We start from the raw sequence: 19530 nt of genomic DNA on the forward strand, positions 1-19530 counted from the left end.
ACGTATTTTTTTCCATTTCTCTCTTTTGTTGGTTACGTTTTTTTACTTTACGTTTGCAAAATAAAATATCATATATTTTCATTTTAATTTAATTTTTATAATTTAAAATAAAATTTTCATTATAAAAAATTTTAGAGGTATTTTTGGTTAAAAAATTTTATTAATATTGTAATCAAGAAAAACCTTACTTTTTCGATGTTTTCTTATTTCGGGTTCCATGTCCTTTTGCTGACGTGTTGAGCATCGATCATTACTCGAAAATTACCGATTACCTAAACCAAATATGATTTTCGTTGATAACCTTGGATGGATAAACAAGGTTATCAAAGATAACCCACAACCAAACACGTCCTTTGAATTTTAAGCAATTATAATTTTTAACACTTAAGATTTAGAATTAGGTTTTGTTTGTCACCACCAGGCATGCAAAATTTAAAATTAATATTTGTTATGGGGTACTTATAACCATCATTTTTAAACTCAAATTCTACCATTTAAGCTCAACCTACAGATTTTATTATTATTTTTAGTAATTTCTATTTTTATGATATTTAGGATATTTTTTAGTATCTTGATAATTATGGATCATAATTAGTCTATAACAACATTTTGTTTTAAATTTATGTTAAAAGATTTTCTTTTTTAGAAAGATCTATTTTTTTCTTTACCAAATTAGAATTGAGATCCATATATTAGAATTTCTTTTTTTTTCTTTGTTATAGGATATTAAGTGCATATAAACACATTCTCTACTTGAGTTTCTCCTCCAATCTCCCTCTCATTAAGTGTTTAGAAAAGTATTTTCACGTCTGCTATTGTAAAGCATGCTCCTCTATTTTCTTTGTATGAGCTAGCAAAGATGACCAGATACAATAGCCATTAGTTATCTTACTATTCACTAAGCACCACGTGTTTGGAACAAGATATCTAGGAGACAAGATCTAATAATCCTATAACCGCCTCTCCATTTATCCAACAACACTTGTTATGGAGTATTTGTAGAGAAACAATCCTCAATGACGACTGAGGTGGGTCAAATAGGTGGTGTCGAAATTTGATACGGAGCCGAAGTAGATATTGAAGACTGAGGCTAAGACATGGATGATAACAAGATCTAATGCTAAGCTGGAGTGGATGTCAACAATTGAAGCCGAGACTAAGTTAACGTTGGTTGCTGGGATTGAGACTAGAATCAAAATCAGAATCAATCACTAAGATTGAGATGGAGTCGGAATCAGTAGCTAAGATCGAGCCAGGAAATGAGTAGTTAAGACTAAGCCAGGAAATGAGTCAGGATTGAGAACTAAGACTTGTACTTAACCAATCTTGAATCTCTGAAATAAATGTACCAAACTAGTTCAATCAAATCTGAATCTTATCTGAGCGAGGTTTCATTCTCTTTAGATCATGTTTGACCCCTCTTGCATGACTTTTAACCACACGGGGCATGTGGAACTGGTAGAAAAGGGCCGCATCAACTTTCATATCAGAGAATACACAAAACAAAGAGGTGTTTCAATTTCACAAGTAGAAACATAATTTTACCACAAATAGCTCTAACAAATCCATTACTAACATGTTTCTAAGTCACAAATTAGTGCGATCTTGCAGATTAAGAAAGCCTGGTAAGTGACCAGTTCTATAGAGCTTGTAAATTGGAGCCACCGCTGGCCTTTGTGGCTGATTTGTGCTGTGTCAGAGGGACCAGTGACTGGACTACATCGGCCATAAGAGGTCTGTAATCAGCCTCTGGCTGCACACACATAGCTGCGATTGCAGCAACCTGAACAGCTTCTTTCAGGGAATACTGCCCTTCCAATGCTGGATCCATAACTTGCGCAACCTTCTCGCGATCTGTTAGTTGAGGAAGTGCCTTTAGCAAAAGAAAAATAAATGGAATTAGTATATAATAGAATACTGCTGCAGAGGGGCTGAAAAAAGTAGTTCCAATGCTGTGTGAATTATCTACATTGAGAATATAGGATGTTTACCCAAGACACTAGAATACTTTCCCCAGGAGGTCTGTTCATGTCAACTGGAACTCTGCCCGTAAGCAACTCCAAGAGCACAACGCCGTAGCTGTAAACATCTGATTTTGTAGTCAAATGACCTGTTAGTGCGTACCTGAAGAAGAAAATAAGAAGCTTCAATTAGGCAAGACAACCAATCATTTCTTAATTGTGGTTGCTTTAGACTTCACCACAATGTTATTGGAACAGAATAATGTGACATTTTGGAATTTTACTCTGGGGCTACATAGCCTTGGGTACCAAGAACTCGGGTCGAAACATGACCTCCTGCTTTTTCAGATCCAAATTTGGCTAGACCAAAGTCAGAAACTTTTGCATGGAAATCTTTGTCCAACAGGATATTACTACTCTTGAAGTCCCTGTGAATTACTGGTGGATTGACTTGCTCATGCAAATATTCAAGACCTTTAGCAGCCTCAAGAGCTATCTTCATCCTAATCTCCCAATCCAACTTTGACACACCACCAATCGAACCTGAAGATGCAATTAATAATGTGAATTTTTTTTCCTATCTTCAAATGGATTTGTAATGGTCTCATGAAGAATACATTGCCAGGAGATACTTTTGTTCCCTTTTGCTTGAGAAAAACAAGAACAAGATGTATGTGCCACCCATTTTTAACCATGCATACACAATTTTTGAACACTTTATAGATATTTAGTACAAAAACAGCAATTTGAATACACTTATCGATTGTCTTTAGAATAAGAAAAATAACGTCAAATATGAACATAAGAGAATCTAAATGTAAAAGAAGAAAATGTGACTCAATTTATGGTCCAGAACTGTTTTCTTTCTCAAAGTACCCGAAGACCTTTCAATTATTTTGCTCACATGATCCGAAGTACATGCAGATGCCTAGTATGCTACAAATCATAAGCAACTTGTAATTGCTTGCACATATATAAGGAATCAATAAGATTGTCTACATCACTGAGTCACTACATTTTCATCCAGCTATTTGGACCTTAGTTTGGCTCTGGTAGATCCTATTCAACAATTTAAAACTTACCCATTTTAATTGAATTGTTCAAGAAAGTAGGTTACGGGGATTCACTCTCCTGTTATTTTTGAAGCTGAAGGAGTGCTTAACTTATAAACATGTATATGTTCCATTAATGTATTTGCACACCCATAATGAATATTTAAGTCCTTAGTTGGACCTCAAACCACTCAGTATAACTGGTTCACTCACAAGGACCACCCAACAAAAGAGTGGTCCGGATAACAAGCTTTGGTCGAACAAGGAAGAACGATTATACCAAGAAGTCTGGCATGGTATTCTAAACACTGGTTATATTTATCAGATCAAAATGGAGAAGAACCACATTGCTTAATGAGAATTCTTTTGAAAATATATTTTACCAATCTTAGCATTGTTATTTCTAGATTTAAAGTCTAACTGCCCAATGAGAATTGGTTTGAAAGTATTTATTTTACCATTTTGTTTGTGGTAAGTGGTACATTGTTAAATTTCCACTATGAAAAGAAAAACTAATCGTATGACTTTCTATAGTCGAGGTAAATTTGTCATCAAGGTCAAATGTCTATTTCATGTAGATAACTGAAGATTGCTTAAACATATCTTAACAAGATATAGTTTCAGTAAAGACTAGAGGTATCAAATGACACTCGACAAAAAGCAAGCAGCATGATGACATCGAGCATACCTTGATATGTAAAGACTAGAGATAAATAATCTATTATCATTTAATTCAGAATACCGCAAACCATTTTGAAGTCCTATTTTTTTCTTTCCAAATGAAAAACAAAAACAAGCAACACAAGTAAATCAAGGAAAATTAGTAGATAAATAACCACACAAGCAAAAGTGATAGAGGCAATGACTAATTAAGTAACCCAGCTGAACTAACTGCTTCTGTCTTACCATTTCTTTAGCACTCTAAAACATAGCCTTTCTCCCAATTGGATCATGATGAATAATGCAGTCATAAAAATTGTGAGTAAATTAAGCAAAGTCACAACAATTTCTGCAATGATCCATATATCATAATATCTACCAAAAGGAGAAACAAGCCTTAAAGTTGAGAACTATTTTTCTTCTTCTAGTCATGTCGTTTCATTGTTGAGGTTGTTGGTGCAACCTTAGGTCAAGGTTGACCTGGGCGACCCGACTCGAGTTAACCTGACTCGAGATATATTTTGATGTTTGACAAGAATAGAGAAGTTATATTTTGATGTTTGACAAGAATAGGAACTTGGGGGATTGTGGGTGCAACCTTTGGTCAAGGTTGACCTGATTCGGGAAAAGTCCAAGTATGGAGACTTGGCACGGAAAATTCCAAGCAGGGAGCTTGGCACGGGAAAAGTCCTAGTATGGAGACTTGGCACGGAAAAGTCCAAGCAGGGAGCTTGGCACGGGAAAAGTCCAAGTATGGAAGCTTGGCATGAGAGGTCGGAGAGGGCTCGGTAGCTCGTTCTCCGGATTAGGTCAGAGAGGGCTCGGTAGCTCGTTCTCTGGACCGGACGTGGAAGTTGGAGAGGGCTTGGTAGCTCGTTCTCCGGACTAGGTCAGAGAGGGCTCGGTAGCTCGTTCTCTAGATCAGGAAGGCTTAAACCCTAGGATTTAGGGTTTAAGGATGGGTATCTGGATCGGTCTGCTGACCGATCCAGTGATACACTGATTCTCACTGTGGGTCATTTGATCGGTCCGGGACCGATCAGTAATCAAACAGAATGGAGAAGGAATAGGAGGGATCGGTCCACTGACCGATCCACCTATGGCCTGATCGGTCCACAGACCGATCAGGGCTCGCAACCAACCTCTCTGTGAGAGTTGGGATCGGTCTGGGGACCGATCAGCCTAGGGCCTGATCGGTCCCCTGACCGATCAGGTTGGAGCCTGATCGGTCCAGGCCTAGCCGTTGAGACACAACGGCTAGATTTCTGTCTTTCTTCTTCGCAGGTTCATATAAAGAGGTGGAGGGCTTCTACAGTAGTTGCTGCTTCTTCTTCTTGCTTCTGCGATCTGAGCTTTGTTGAGCTCTCCACTGCTGAAGCTTCGTGTGAGCTTCCCTCGGCTGGACTCCAATTGATCAGTTGTTGCTGTGGTTGGCATCCGTGAAGTTGCTGCTTCATCAACAGTCAACGAGAAGGCAAGCAAATCAGTGTTTTTACATTTATATTGTTCTTGGCTTCTTGCTGTATTTCTTGTACTTTGATCTTGCTGTTGCAAGAGATTGTGGCGAGGTTTCTCCACCCAGAAGGAGTTTTTATTAGCCGGTTTTCCGGGGCCTCATCCACCGACGGATTGATAGGATTCGTCCACCTTACGGACACGCCGAGGAGTAGGAGTATCATCTCCGAACCTCGTTATATCGTCGCGTTTGAGGTTTGATCTTCTCCATTTTCGTTTCTACTTTTTATTTCCGCTGCGCTAACTCAAATTGTAGGAAGAAACGTGAATTTGGTGTCGGCTATTCACACACCCCCTCTCTAGCCGCGTCCGAAGGTCCTAACAAGTGGTATCAGAGCGAGGTCGCTCTTCGTCGGATTAACACCCGGGGGAGCACGAGCTAGAGAATGGATCAACTTAGAGAAGACATCACGATTCCACCCTTCTACGATCGCGACGACTTCGCATATTGGAAGGTAAGAATGAAGTATTTTCTTATGACTAACCTAGAAAATTGAAATTGTGTACAAGTAGGTTTTATTCCTCCGGTGGATAAAAAAGGAGAACCTCTCGAGAAGAAGAAGTGGGCAAAGGAACAAATCCACCAATCCATAATCAACGACGAGGTAACGAAAATCTTTGAATTTTCATTACCTAATGATATCTTGTGTAAGATAGGTGGATACAACAATGCCAAGGAGTTGTGGAACAACTTGGCTAAGTTCCATGAGGAGAGCTCCAATTCAAGTCATGAAGAGGAGTCAAGTGAGCCAAGTAGCTCACATCATGGAGGTATGGAATTAGAAGTTGAGGGCTACTCAACATCTAAGGAAGAAGAGGAGGAGAGTTCTTCCTCAAGACTGGAGCAAGAAGAAGAAGCCTCTACCTCCGGAAGGGATGAAGGAGAGAGCTTATATCCATCCTCAACCCTAGGTAACTCAAACAACTTAATTTCAAGTAAATTACATATAATGTGCTTTGAGTGTAGGGAATATGGGCATTACAAAAGTAAATGTCCAAAGAGGATTAGGAAGACTCCACCGGCACCAAAAGTCAAGGAAGCCGGAGTCCCGATACGCAAGGGCAAAGAGAACGTGGTGTGCTTCCAATGCAAGCAAAGGGGACATTATAGGAGTCAATGTCCAAGGGGGAGGCAACCTCACAAGGACAAGAGACCAAGCACATCTATGGGGAGAGCTAAGGCAAACCCTAAAGTATCCTTTAAGGCACATTCTTGCAATTCTAATAAGACACATGCTAGTAGTTTTATTGCAATTGTCAATAATGATAAGCATGATAACCATAGAAAACGATACATGTGCTTAGGTGCCAAACATGTTAGCCTAGATAAGGACAATGCTAGAAATGCCAACCCTAGAATTAACTCATCTAAGGTTAAGGAAAACCTAGATAGGAACCCCAAAGCAACTAGACATATGCCTAGGAATACCTCAAAGAAAAATGGAAAATTAAAGCTTGAAGTATTAAAGAAGGAAAATCAAGTCTTGAGGTCAAGACTTGACACTTTAGAAAAGGCTCTTAAGAATTTGGAGAAGTCAACTCTAGGGTCTAAGGGTCAAAAATCAAAGCCCAAGGACATAAGAGGTTTGGGTCGCAAACCTAAGTCTCAAGTGGTCAAGCCCGTTTATCATAATGTTCCATTCGATTATGGAACAAGACCTAGGGCTAAGAAAACCATCACCAAGGTCACAAGGGGAGTCACCCCTAGAGTTGATCTTGATGAGTCCCAAATGACCAAGGCTTTAAAGCCTAGGAGGGTCATTAGGAGGGTTGCTAGGGAAGTCATCCCTAGTGAATATTTAGTGAACCCAATGAGCATAAATAGGTATTGGGTTCCTAGGAGCGTGATTCCTTCACGCTAGATGGTTTAGGGTGTGCCAACCTTAATTGGATAGGTAGTTAACCTACTCATGGCAAAAGGTGGCATTTTAGGAATTTTCAAGGGGTAATCAAGCGTTGAAAATGAAATTAAAAAATATTCCTAAGGTGATTAGGATGTGCCAACCACATTTGAGGACTTTCCTAGGATCAATCTAATTGGCACATAGTGATCTAAAAATCTTTAGTATATGATTTTAGATCTATTACACTTAGGAATATAGAATTTATGGTAAAATGATCAAAATTATCAAAAATGGCAACTAAGGCTAGAATTAGGTATTTTCTATACCTTTATATGTTATTTGTCATACACTGTTTGTCATATGTCATGTCATGACATCATATTTATTTTCTTATCATTTGAAATGTCATGATAATGCTTAGGTTAGTTATATGTCATGCCTTATTTAAGTTTCATACTTGATGACATGACATCATGAAATTGGCACATGTTTCCACTTATGATATTATTTTATGCCATATCATCATCTCTTGCATTTGTGATCAATTAATTTGATTTAAGGATAGAAACACAATTTGATATGTAGATCAAATTGTTGTTTAGAAAATGCATGAGAACTTAGCTTAAGATGACCTAAACCCATATCTCACATCAAAATTGACTTGGATGTGTTTGATACACCTTAGATGTGTGTGAGATATTAGGATGATGAGTTAGGATCAAGGTGCATAGTTCTTGTACCTAGATGAGCCTAATTCGAAATTGAGGATCATAGGGAAAACTTGTGTACAAGTCATGTACATTTAGCCCTAAGATTGTGGTCCTAAATTGAATGGTTTAAGATCATTTCAAAATTCATTTGAAAAACCTTGATGAAGCTTTTCTAGTGATAGCACTCATCATTGAGCAAGTTGATACAAAGATGGATTAACCTTGAGCTATTTCAAAGTCTTTCGAACTTTGTATCAAGATTAAAAAATGGGAGTTATTTTCATAGAAAATTATTTTTCCATGATAATATATGTTATGAGGAATGTATCCACAAAATTTTACAATTTTTGAAATTTTCTGTAATTTTTTAGGGATTTCTGAATTTCGGGAGAAAAAAAATCAGAAATCTTATCAGAGAGCCGTGGACCGATCAGAGGAGATCCTGATCGGTCCAGGGAAATCTGGATCGATCACTGGACCGATCCAGGGCAGTGTGGATCGGTCTGGTGACCGATCCAGTGGAGGCCTAATCGGTCTGGTGACCGATCAGAGCGTGCCAAAATGCTGATTTTCTACTGTTGTCTGAAATTTCAGCTATGGAAGTTGGTGCTTTAGATTTCTAAAGGGTTGAAACTCTCCAAGACATTGTTGGTGCAATGGTCAAAGAGGAGTTGACTTTTAGGGGGAGTTTTTACTCGTCAAGATTTCTGAGGATGAGTGATATGGGATTATCACTAAGTTAATTGTTGACTTTAGTATCAAGGGGGAAATTAAGGGTTTCAATGAAAGGTATGAGACTTTCATTAGGAAGAAACTCTTGACCTTGATTCACTCTTTTTGATGTGTGTCAAAAAGGGGGAGAATGTCTAGAGAATGTTCAAGGAAGAACATTGGAGTTTGGGGAGAATATTCAGAGAATGTTCAAGGAAGAACATTGGAGAACTATTGGAAAACCTAAGTTAGGTTATCGGGTTAACCTAACTCGATTATGGTTTTTGTCAAACATCAAAAAGGGGAAGATTGTTGGTGCAACCTTAGGTCAAGGTTGACCTGGGCGACCCGACTCGAGTTAACCTGACTCGAGATATATTTTGATGTTTGACAAGAATAGAGAAGTTATATTTTGATGTTTGACAAGAATAGGAACTTGGGGGATTGTGGGTGCAACCTTTGGTCAAGGTTGACCTAATTCGGGAAAAGTCCAAGTATGGAGACTTGGCACGGAAAAGTCCAAGCAGGGAGCTTGGCACGGGAAAAGTCCTAGTATGGAGACTTGGCACGGAAAAGTCCAAGCAGGGAGCTTGGCACGGGAAAAGTCCAAGTATGGAAGCTTGGCATGAGAGGTCGGAGAGGGCTCGGTAGCTCATTCTCCGGACTAGGTCAGAGAGGGCTCGGTAGCTCGTTCTCTGGACCGGACGTGGAAGTTGGAGAGGGCTTGGTAGCTCGTTCTCCGAACTAGGTCAGAGAGGGCTCGGTAGCTCGTTCTCTAGATCAGGAAGGCTTAAACCCTAGGATTTAGGGTTTAAGGATGGGTATCTGGATTGGTCTGCTGACCGATCCAGTGATACACTGATTCTCACTGTGGGTCATTTGATCGGTCTGGGACCGATCAGTAATCAAACAGAATGGAGAAGGAATAAGAGGGATCGGTCCACAGACCGATCCACCTATGGCCTGATCGGTCCACAGACCGATCAGGGCTCGCAACCAACCTCTCTGTGAGAGTTGGGATCGGTCTGGGGACCGATCAGCCTAGGGCCTGATCGGTCCCCTGACCGATCAGGTTGGAGCCTGATCGGTCCAGGCCTAGCCGTTGAGACACAACGGCTAGATTTCTGTCTTTCTTCTTCGCAGGTTCATATAAAGAGGTGGAGGGCTTCTACAGTAGTTGCTGCTTCTTCTTCTTGCTTCTGCGATCTGAGCTTTGTTGAGCTCTCCACTGCTGAAGCTTCGTGTGAGCTTCCCTCGGCTGGACTCCAATTGATCAGTTGTTGCTGTGGTTGGCATCCGTGAAATTGCTGCTTCATCAACAGTCGACGAGAAGGCAAGCAAATCAGTGTTTTTACATTTATATTGTTCTTGGCTTCTTGCTGTATTTCTTGTACTTTGATCTTGCTGTTGCAAGAGATTGTGGCAAGGTTTCTCCACCCAGAAGGAGTTTTTATTAGCCGATTTTCCGGGGCCTCATCCACCGACGGATTGATAGGATTCGTCCACCTTACGGACACGCCGAGGAGTAGGAGTATCATCTCCGAACCTCGTTATATCGTCGCATTTGAGGTTTGATCTTCTCCATTTTCGTTTCTACTTTTTATTTCCGCTGCGCTAACTCAAATTGTAGGAAAAAACGTGAATTTGGTGTCGGCTATTCACACCCCCCCTCTCTAGCCGCATCCGAAGGTCCTAACAGAAGTATCTTCGTTTTCATGTATATTAAGATGTCAGAATCTTGGCCTAAGAGTTTGACCTAACATTTTTGCAACCAACAACCAATTATCAGATGTTATCCCCTACATTTCAATACCAATAGAAATTACAAGAAATCTTCACAGGAAAAAATAGCTTGCGTACAACTCGCGGCAGGATACAGATGTTCCTGGAGGCTTCCATTGGCCATGTACTCATAAACCAACAGCCTGTGACCACCTTCTGAACAGTAGCCGATCAATGCCAGTAAATACGCCGACCGGAGTCGCGTCAGTAGTTCCACCTATCATCTGATGTCAATTAGCTTCATTCCAAAAACAGATCAAGCACAAGAAGGGAGGAAAAGGATCCAAACGTTCAAAGAAAGGTTTTTGTCTGGGTTATTAGTAAAGAGGAGAAAATGTTGTTTCGGTTATCAGAGAAATCATCATCACCTCCATCTTGAACTCCTCTTCCCCTTGCTTCCCGCCGCTGTCCATTAGCTTGACGGCCACCTTCCTGCCGTCGGGCGGCGGGAGGGTTCCCTTGTACACAGACCCGAAGCTCCCACGTCCAATTGCATTCCCTTTCCCAAATCCATTCGTGGCCGCGTGCATCTGCTTGTAGGAGAACACTTGCATTCCTCTTCCTCTTCCTCCTCCTCCTCTGCCGCCACCGCCGCTGCCTTTCCCCGCTGCGACCACAACTTCCACCTCGTCATCCACATCCTTGGTAACCTCGTCACCCGACACCTTCTGGCCGTCATCCTTGAGGGCCTTGAGGCGTCGGACGACCTTGCTGCGGATGTAGCAGTAGTAACCGAAGGCGAAGAGCAGAGAGGCGAGGGCGAGCACCGCGAGGACCACGATCACCACCAGCGTCGCGCTCTCCTCCCTTCTCTCCTCTGCGTCCATTGGCGGCAACACGGCGCCCGCTGGCCGCTGCTCGAACTCGGAGTAAGAGGAAGGAAAGAAGGAGAAGTACAGTCCACTGACGAGACGGAAAGGAAGAAGGTAAGCATAAAAAGTAACAGAACCCTGGTAATTTTGCATGCAGCTTCTATTGGTAAATAAATCTTTGTACTTAGTTTTCATTCATGAAAATCTTTATTTTTACTCTCCAGTCAAACATCTTTATCTAATTGTCCATAATATTTTTAGGTACAAAAAATCTAAAAATTGGTATAAATCCTCTTAAATTGAGTATATTAATTTAGAATCTAGTATATTTTCTATCAAATTGAGTACGATTCTTTTTTTACCTCAAAATATACTCGATTTTAGTTCAATGTGCTGAATTTAATAAAAATTATACTCATTTTTAGACTATTTGTACCGAAAAATATGAGCATTAATTTCGATAGAAAATATACTCAATTTTTAATATAAAATACTTACTTTAAAAAGAATTATATTCATTTTTGGACTTTTTGTACTCAATTTTGAAATTTTTGTACCTAAAAAATCTGAAAATAATTTAGGTATCAATATTTGCATGAGGGAGTTAAAACAAGTAATACTTTGCATGTAAGTGGAAATAAAATTTTTTAGACATGAAGATTACATGCAAAATTAATATTGTGATTGATGATTTTTCTCTAATTTACTGACAGAACAAATCCCATTAACATCTTTCTTTTTTGTTTCAGATTTTAATTTTAAAATAAAATCCTTCAAACCCATAATTTTTTAAATATTTTTTCTATAAAATAAAATACCAAATTCGGAGAAAAAAATTATTTATATCATCAATTTACTTCTAGCAAATTTCGATATGTTAAGAAAAAGTTATGTTTAAACAAATTGTTTATATTTTAAGAAAATTTTATTCAAAAATGGGTTTCTCTTTCCCGAGCGCAGACAGTGCCAGTGGCAGCTGCGGAAGGCTGCAGGCGTTCGCGCTTTTGAGGCTTCGCGTGCGCGCGCCAACTCAGCGAACGAGAATCCTCGCCGTGGCAACGCGGCAGCTCGACGGTCTTATCGATTTTGGTTGGGCAATAAGAGCGTTTGGTGTCCGAATCCGTACAGGGATGAAGAGGCCGTAGAAGTGCGTGGGGCTCTGTAATTTGAAACGACAGGGGAGCATTTGCGCGGCATACTGTACATGCACAGAGACGCAGCGGCGGGAGTCGAGGACGCCGGAAAGTGTGCGCTTAAATGGCCTTTTTGCCCTTCCTTATTATTATTTTTTTAATTTAACAATAATAATTATATTAAATGTCGATTATGCTGAATCCCAAATGTCCTCAAGTCCCTTCACTTAACAACAACGGACGTGCGATACATATTAGAGGAAATTAAACCTCCTCCTGATAGACATATTTGGAAATAAAACTGGGAACGGAATCTCCAAACTCTGATTCGAGAACACTAGTAAGTCTTCAGCTTAAAGAAATTAAGAAGGGAACGATTGAGGAGTTAAATTCAGTGATGCATGGGGTCGGGTCCGCCTGGGCTCAGCCTCTCTGGCCCGTACACCAAGCTAGCCGTCTTCCCGGCTTTCGTCTTTCCAGCGTCGACGTTCACACCTTCGAGACTGCGGATCGACGGCGAGAATGGTCGATCATAGAGCATCCGGCGAGACGGCGACGACTCTGAATTGGTAGTACTCCCAACGAGTAATAGCATGATCACCAAGAAACAAGAAAAAAAGCAGCAGTACATTGAGCATAACTTCGCCATGAGATCAATGTATCGTTAATATGCCTGCCTTCCTGTGATCTCCGGCCAGCTCGAGTACTCCTGCTGAAGCTAGCTAGCTAGCACAAAGACACGCAATTAACTACGTACCTCCAGCTTTCACTTCACGTTCTTTAAATACCTGCAAAAAGTTGAGAATTAGATGTATCTATTCTGAATTCTTTAAGTAAATAATTAGCTTCGTGAATGTAATGCTTAGTCAGGCAGCAATATGATTCATGGGTTCATGCATGCCTGTAATCGGAGGGAGATGCATATATAGTGCAGACCCACGCTAGCTCAAGTTGGGAGGATGCAGATGGCATTAAGAATCTAAACTACTGGTGCAACTTAACTAAAGAATCAACTTAGGCATGCATCTTAATTGTCTCTAAAATTAACAAACTAAACAACTACCTTTTATATAGGCAACAACTTAAATATTGTAGTTAATTACCACTTGAACTCCCAAACTATATATTCTAACTATATATCTTTCATATATAATATATATATATGTATCTATAATTACTTCAAGGGTCAACTTAAATATCTTAATTGCCTCTTCAAACTCCCAAACTATCCTAACTACCTTAAATATAATACATATAATTACCACATCAATGTGTTATATGATTAAAATTAGACTATCAAATTGTCTTACGGCTTTGAGGACAGCCTTCACCTTACGATAGAGTCACGACAATGATAAAGAGAAAGAGAGGAATAGCCTAGGCCTACCATGAAACACATGCCAGTTCCACTTTCTACTTTATTTAGGAAATTTCATTAATTTGGTTAAGATCGATCGAAGGCAAAAGTGACTCCACTTTATTGGTTAAAATATCACAAGAAATGTTGCAACTTGCAACTTTCAATGACATGGAATAAAGTACAAATCCAAAGTGCTTTTAATTGTTAAGTTCTTGACCGTATGTAATGCTTCTGTATATTTTTTTGCTAACCTAGCCATTTAGCTTCTTCTTCATTTGTGTGTGTGTGTGGAGAAATAATACAGCTGAAAGGTATTGGACGTGGCAATATTACCCCTCCTCGGCTCTAACAGCCGGATCAACTAGCTCACTTTCTTTAAAAATAATTAAATAAAAGGAAAAATATTATAGCTTAATGTAGTGTACACAAAAGATGAATCCATATATAAGCTTTCCATGTGGTTTATTAAATTTTCTATTGACTATGACCAATGGAGTAAGAATCCGTTGACTAAGAGTTTATTAGTGAGTGGATTCTCGCTGAGAATGAGATAGATTCTTCCAATAAGAAGTTTGAATTCGAGATTTTGATCTATTGACATAAAGGAGTGCATTTGTCGTTATTCATTATAAAAGTTTAAATTTTAAAAATATAAATGTCACCAAGTGCTATGAATAGAGCAAGCGTACAAACGAGTCTGACAAATATAATAATTAGAGGAGTTTAATTTAGGCGCCGTCGATCCTATAGAAGATTTTAAAAATTTTGATTTTTTTTTTAAAAAAACGGTCACGTCTTCTTATTTATCGAAAGGAGTATTTTAATTTTAAAATTATTAAAATAGAATATTAAAAATAATATTATTTCCTTTCTATTCTTTTCATCAACCTCTTAAATCCTTCCTCTCTTGTTATTTTCTAATTTTCTAATGCATCCTCTTTCTTCAGAATTAAAAAAGATCTGATATTTTTTCATATCAAGTCCAATGATATCAGACTCATCGTTAGATCTGATATGGTCCCATATTAGATCCACCATTGGACCTGATATAATCTCATATTAAGCTCACGGTGAACCTGATATTTTTTTCATATCAGACTTACTCTGAGTCTGATATGGTCCAATATCAAGTCTCGCGTGGATCTGATATGTTCCATATCAGGCTTTTCATATCAGGTTCACACTGGGCTTAATATTTTCCATATCAGACCCAAAATAGGTCTGATATTTCTCACATATGGCCTAGTGTAGACCTGATATATATTTCTCACATCAGGTTTATAGATATTTTCTCACATCAGGCTCAGCTAGGGTCTGATATTTTCTCATATCAGGCCCACCAGGGGATGCATTGGAAAACAACATCTGGAAAGAGGGGATTTAGGAGGTTGGCGGGAGGGGTAGGAAGAGAATATAATACTACTTTTAGTTATTTTTTTGATAGTTTTGAAATTAAGTTGCTCTTTTTGATAAATAAAGAAACGTGACCGCTCCTTGGGTAGAAAGAAGCAAAAAAAAAATATTAATATTTTTAATTTTTAAATATTTAAGGTATTTTTCATAAATTTTATTTTTTAATATTTGGTTTTTTTTAATATTTTATGCTCCTTTAGAATTTTTAGTATTGTAAATATGTTATGAAATTTTTAATTTCTATTAGATTGTCTTTTCTTTCTTTACGAGTTAGAAATTGGGGTTTAGAAGTTAGGATGTTTTTCTTTCTATGTATCTAGTTTAGAATCTATATAAGCTTCTATTTAGCTGTTTGAGAAATTAATCCTTAGTTATTAAATAATATTTCCTTTTTGGAGGGAAAATTTAGAGAATAACGGTTATCTCTTAGCTTCTTGCCTTTTCCTTAAACCTACTTCTTGTCAACCGATTGGATAATCACTATCCTATTGGCGTCAGTTGGTATTAGAGCTGGCATATTCCGATTGAGGAAGCCGAGCATCATATCTAATGGAAGGTCATTGTGGTTGTGCAAAATAGGTTCCGGTTGAGGAAGCCTCATATCGTGATCGTAGCACCCAAGACAAGATTGAGGATGTACAGAGGCAAGTTACAGATTTAACCTGGCATCTAGAGACGTGAAATCTTGAAGATCGTGAGATCTCAGATCATGGATTTGAGTGTACCTTTGAGAACCCTTATCACCAAAGGTTGCATACTAGGAATGTCATAGTAGTAAGGTGTTATATCTAAGAAGTGTCCTAAGACAATCGCCTTATGGTTGTAGTATTTATTAGATAAATAAAGATTTACTATTTGAGTGCACATATTTAATGTATGTGATTGGATCTTACGATTCATAGTATGAGAGGATTTATGATTGGATCACGACTAGTGATATCTCTGATCCTGTCCGAGAGTCGAAATGATGGACACTGGGGATGTGACGCTCCTGTTGACCGCACGTGGACCTCCAGCGAGACTAGCCTGCAAGCACAAAAGCATGAGTGCCGAGCCAGGGGAGTGGTTCCTCGGTGATGACCCTTCGACGCTCAAGTCAGATCTCCGACAAAAGCAACAAGCAAGCAAAGAAACGAAAGTGGCAGCGTAATTGTAGCTACAGTAGAATGCACATACCTCCGTCGAAACTTGGGGTAGGGCTCTCGGGGTGCGTGTGCACGTTCCTCGAGGTGTGCATGCATCTCAAAGCTCTCTTGATAGGATGTGTCAGAAAAGTGTACTTGACACCATACCTCAACAGCCCGAACATATCCTAACAAGACAGTGGAAGCTTCCGTCGTACGATTCTCTGCCTGATCATGCCACCGACCATTTTGTCTATCTGTGACACGGGTCTCGAGGACGATACCAGTTGATCCTACCTCTGCCTGCTAGTGGGCCGAGCGGGTGGGCCGCTCGGCCAGCTTTTGTATGCTAGCGGGCCGAGTGGGGAGGCCGCTCGGCTAATTCTGCTGTCTGGGCCGAGCGGGATGACCGTTCAGCTACTTCCATTGTCCAAGTTTGCCGGGTCAGGTTTGCACTTTGATGGCTGTGATATTGATGCGGATGTTCGCCCGGCACATGCCCAGATGCTCGGCAAATAACTTGTCGGTCGGTGCATACTTTGGTGATAGTTTTGAGCATCGGAATCTCGATACGAGACCAAGCTGTAATAATGTCGGACCGACCATTCCCTAGTCCGATCGGCAGATGGGGTCGCTCGATCGGACGCTAGCCCAGGGCGTTGACCACCATTGACCGCCTTGACTTTGACCTTCCACGTGGCGTTGACCTCTCTGTGGGGCGGGGCCTGACCTTGTCACCGGATCATATGTCTCCCCCTCAAGTCTAGTAGAAGGAGGCGACAAGTCCGATTGTCTGGATAAGGTAGTCTGGTGATTGGTTGGCCGATCGGCCAGTATGCTGGCTGGACCCCGACTGGTGTACGTAGGACCGATATTCAAGGCCGCTCGGCGTTCTGAGGGTTTGCACTTCCTTTGGCATCTTTGGATGAGTGCGAACCGCGCGGTCAATGCTGACGTAGTCCGAATCTCCTCGGAAATCGTACAAATCCCCTCCATTAAGGTCGAGCACGCGCCCACGTCTAATAATGGCGCCTAGTAAATGCCGCCCTGTGAAAGCGTGCTACGTGTCACCGCCGTAGTCGCCGCACGTCCGAAGCGACAGATGCAGATGTGACGTTTGGCGGTTTGAATTCAACGGCTGGATCTGCACTCTGATTCTCGTGACCTAGATCGGACGGCTCCGATCAACTGAGCCCAACCTTTATAAAGTCGTCGCGTCTTCCTTCTTCTCACTTTGCGTCTTCTTCTCCAATAGTTGCCGGCGATTTTGTGCTTGCGACTAGTGCTCCGACGTCTATGTGCTCTTATCCCTCGGCGACTTCTCCTTTTCGTAAGCTCCTTTAAACTTTCCCGTCGTCCAGTTCTTGCCATCCTTTTCTCCCCGCTCCATTGTTTCGGCGTCTGTTTCGCGTTTCTCCTTCCTTTCGTCAGTCGAGCTTATGTTTTTTGGTTTTCCGGCGATGGCAAGCCCCTCTCAACCGTTCAACCCCGCTCTCGGTCTCTGGTACCATACCATGGAGACTCAGTTCGACTCAGGTGACGCTGCGAGCCTTATAAATGCTTTTGACCTTCCTTCTTACCATGAACTAATCTTGGCTTCCCCGTCCAATCGGCCCAATGACCCGCTGACCGACACAGTCTGTTTCTTCCGAGACCAATTCGTGACCAGTCTTCGATTCCTCATCCATCCCTTCATAATTGAAGTCTGCAATTACTTTCGTGTCCCTCTTGCCCAGCTCGTCCCCAATTCATTTCGCCTGTTGTGCGGCGTGGTCGTGTTATTCCGAGTGCACAGAATTCCATTAACCCCTCGGGTATTTCACTACTTTTATTATCCCAAGTAGTCCGAGCTGAGCACCTACCTCTTCCAGTCCAGGGCCGGTTTGGTCTTTTTCGATAAAATGTCAACTTCCAATAAACATTGGAAGGATTATTTTTTCTATATGCGACTCCCCAAGAGACCGGTATTTCATACCAAGTGGCAGGTCGGACTGTCACCCCCACCAAATCTGAAGAAATACAAGAGCCAACCGGACTACATCCACGCAGCTAACATACTGGATGGCCTGAAATTTGACATCCACAAGCTACTGCTAGAGGGGGTGATGTATATGTTCGGGCTGAGCCCCATCCGAACGAAGCTCCCGAGCAGCCTAGGTATGGAATTTCTCAGTCTTCTTCTCTTGAGTCTAACTAATTGATCCTTTCTTTTGCAGTTGACATAATGATGCGTGCTCGAGCAGCCGGTTTGATAAAGTTGAAGAACGCTGAGATAGAGGTGGCAGCGGTGAAAGAAATGGCAAGCCTCGGCCTGACTCCGGTCGGCTCGCACAAGGGTACACCTGAGGGCGAGGGCGCGCCGACTGTGGATGCAAGCGCTGCTGATCGGACAACCCGCCTAGAAGGGTCGAGTGACCTACCCCCTGACGTGCCACCAGCCGCTCGGACCGAAGACTCAGATTCTGAGGGTGATATCCTTTCGCTCAATACACGTTAGCGACACCGAACAGCCACACCATCTTGTTCTGCCACTTCGACGGTGCGAGTCCTAGAGCAGGGGCACCCTATCTTTTGCAAACGCTCGTGAAGAAGTAGAAGCCATTTCCTCCGACCGGACTCCATCGCTTTCCAATCTGCCATCGGACCCAATTGCTGCCCAGCCGATCGCGTCTCTCCCTCCAGGTCGACGGAGGATTCTGCGATCTGGTATTCTCCCGGCTCTAGCCGGTCAATCCTCTGGTCCCGCGACGTCAGCTCAATCAGCCCGGAGTGGCCGCCGATCCGTGACCGCCATTCTCCACCTCCCAACGGAGGAGTTCATGGCGGCCAACGATCAACCACAAACTCCTGAACATCAGATACTCATCCGCGGGCCGCTCGCCAAGGTTTGGGAGGAGGCCAGAGAACGCGCCGCAACAATGCCGCTCGGGCTGCATGCCTACAGCCACCTACAGATGTCCACCGGGGTATGTATGCAATGATCAATTCGTGGTTTTACCTCTGTTCAGTACTAACGTTTTTCAGTTCGACGGCAGTACTGGGTGGAGAGCGTGGCGATGTGCCGGCACCTGACACTTGTGGAGGATGAGCTCAAGAAGCTCAAGATTTCCAATGGAGCATCATCATCCAAGGGGCCCTCGATTGCCGAACTGCAGGCTGACCTGGCCAAAACTAGTAAGCTTCTGGAGGTCGAGCGGAAGAAGTCTACCGATCAGGCCATTATGCTGGGCCAGCTCGAGTCCCAAGTAAAAACTTACGACCACAAGATCGAGCTGACCACCAACAGGAAGAATCGAGCCATAACTGACCTGGAGCTGAAAAACCAGGATGCTCGAAATCTGGCTCAGAAGCTCAAGGGGTTTGAAGACAATCTGGTTACCGAATGAGACGGTCGATCGACCGAAGTGGCTTCTCTCCGAGGTCAGCTGAAGGCCCTCGAAGAAGCTTTGGAGA

The 19530-nt window shown here is 41.6% G+C and overlaps 1 protein-coding gene across 1 annotated transcript; it reads right to left on the bottom strand.

Annotated features, from left to right (window-relative positions):
- Window positions 1-1456: 1456 nt before the first annotated feature.
- Window positions 1457-11155, bottom strand: LOC122042012 (probable serine/threonine-protein kinase PBL23). The gene is made up of 5 exons (XM_042601922.1): window positions 10604-11155; window positions 10314-10452; window positions 2246-2504; window positions 1992-2124; window positions 1457-1873 (listed from the first exon to the last, which is right to left on the bottom strand). Exons 1-5 carry the CDS (start codon window positions 11060-11062, stop codon window positions 1640-1642), a joined length of 1224 nt encoding a protein of 407 aa, XP_042457856.1. The 5' UTR covers window positions 11063-11155; the 3' UTR covers window positions 1457-1639.
- Window positions 11156-19530: the final 8375 nt, after the last annotated feature.

The sequence above is a fragment of the Zingiber officinale genome, chromosome 2A, assembly GCF_018446385.1.
Source record: "Zingiber officinale cultivar Zhangliang chromosome 2A, Zo_v1.1, whole genome shotgun sequence".
NCBI lineage: Eukaryota > Viridiplantae > Streptophyta > Magnoliopsida > Zingiberales > Zingiberaceae > Zingiber > Zingiber officinale.

Bases quoted from the DNA above. Each gene is read 5' to 3' on its own strand.
- LOC122042012 (XM_042601922.1), bottom strand. From the start codon at position 11,062: ATGGACGCAGAGGAGAGAAGGGAGGAGAGCGCGACGCTGGTGGTGATC. The intron at 2,505-10,313 runs GTACGCAAGCTA...TTGCATCTTCAG, and splicing joins TCTGTATCCTGCCGCGAGTT to GTTCGATTGGTGGTGTGTCA. The intron at 1,874-1,991 runs GTAAACATCCTA...CTTTTGCTAAAG, and splicing joins AAAGTATTCTAGTGTCTTGG to GCACTTCCTCAACTAACAGA.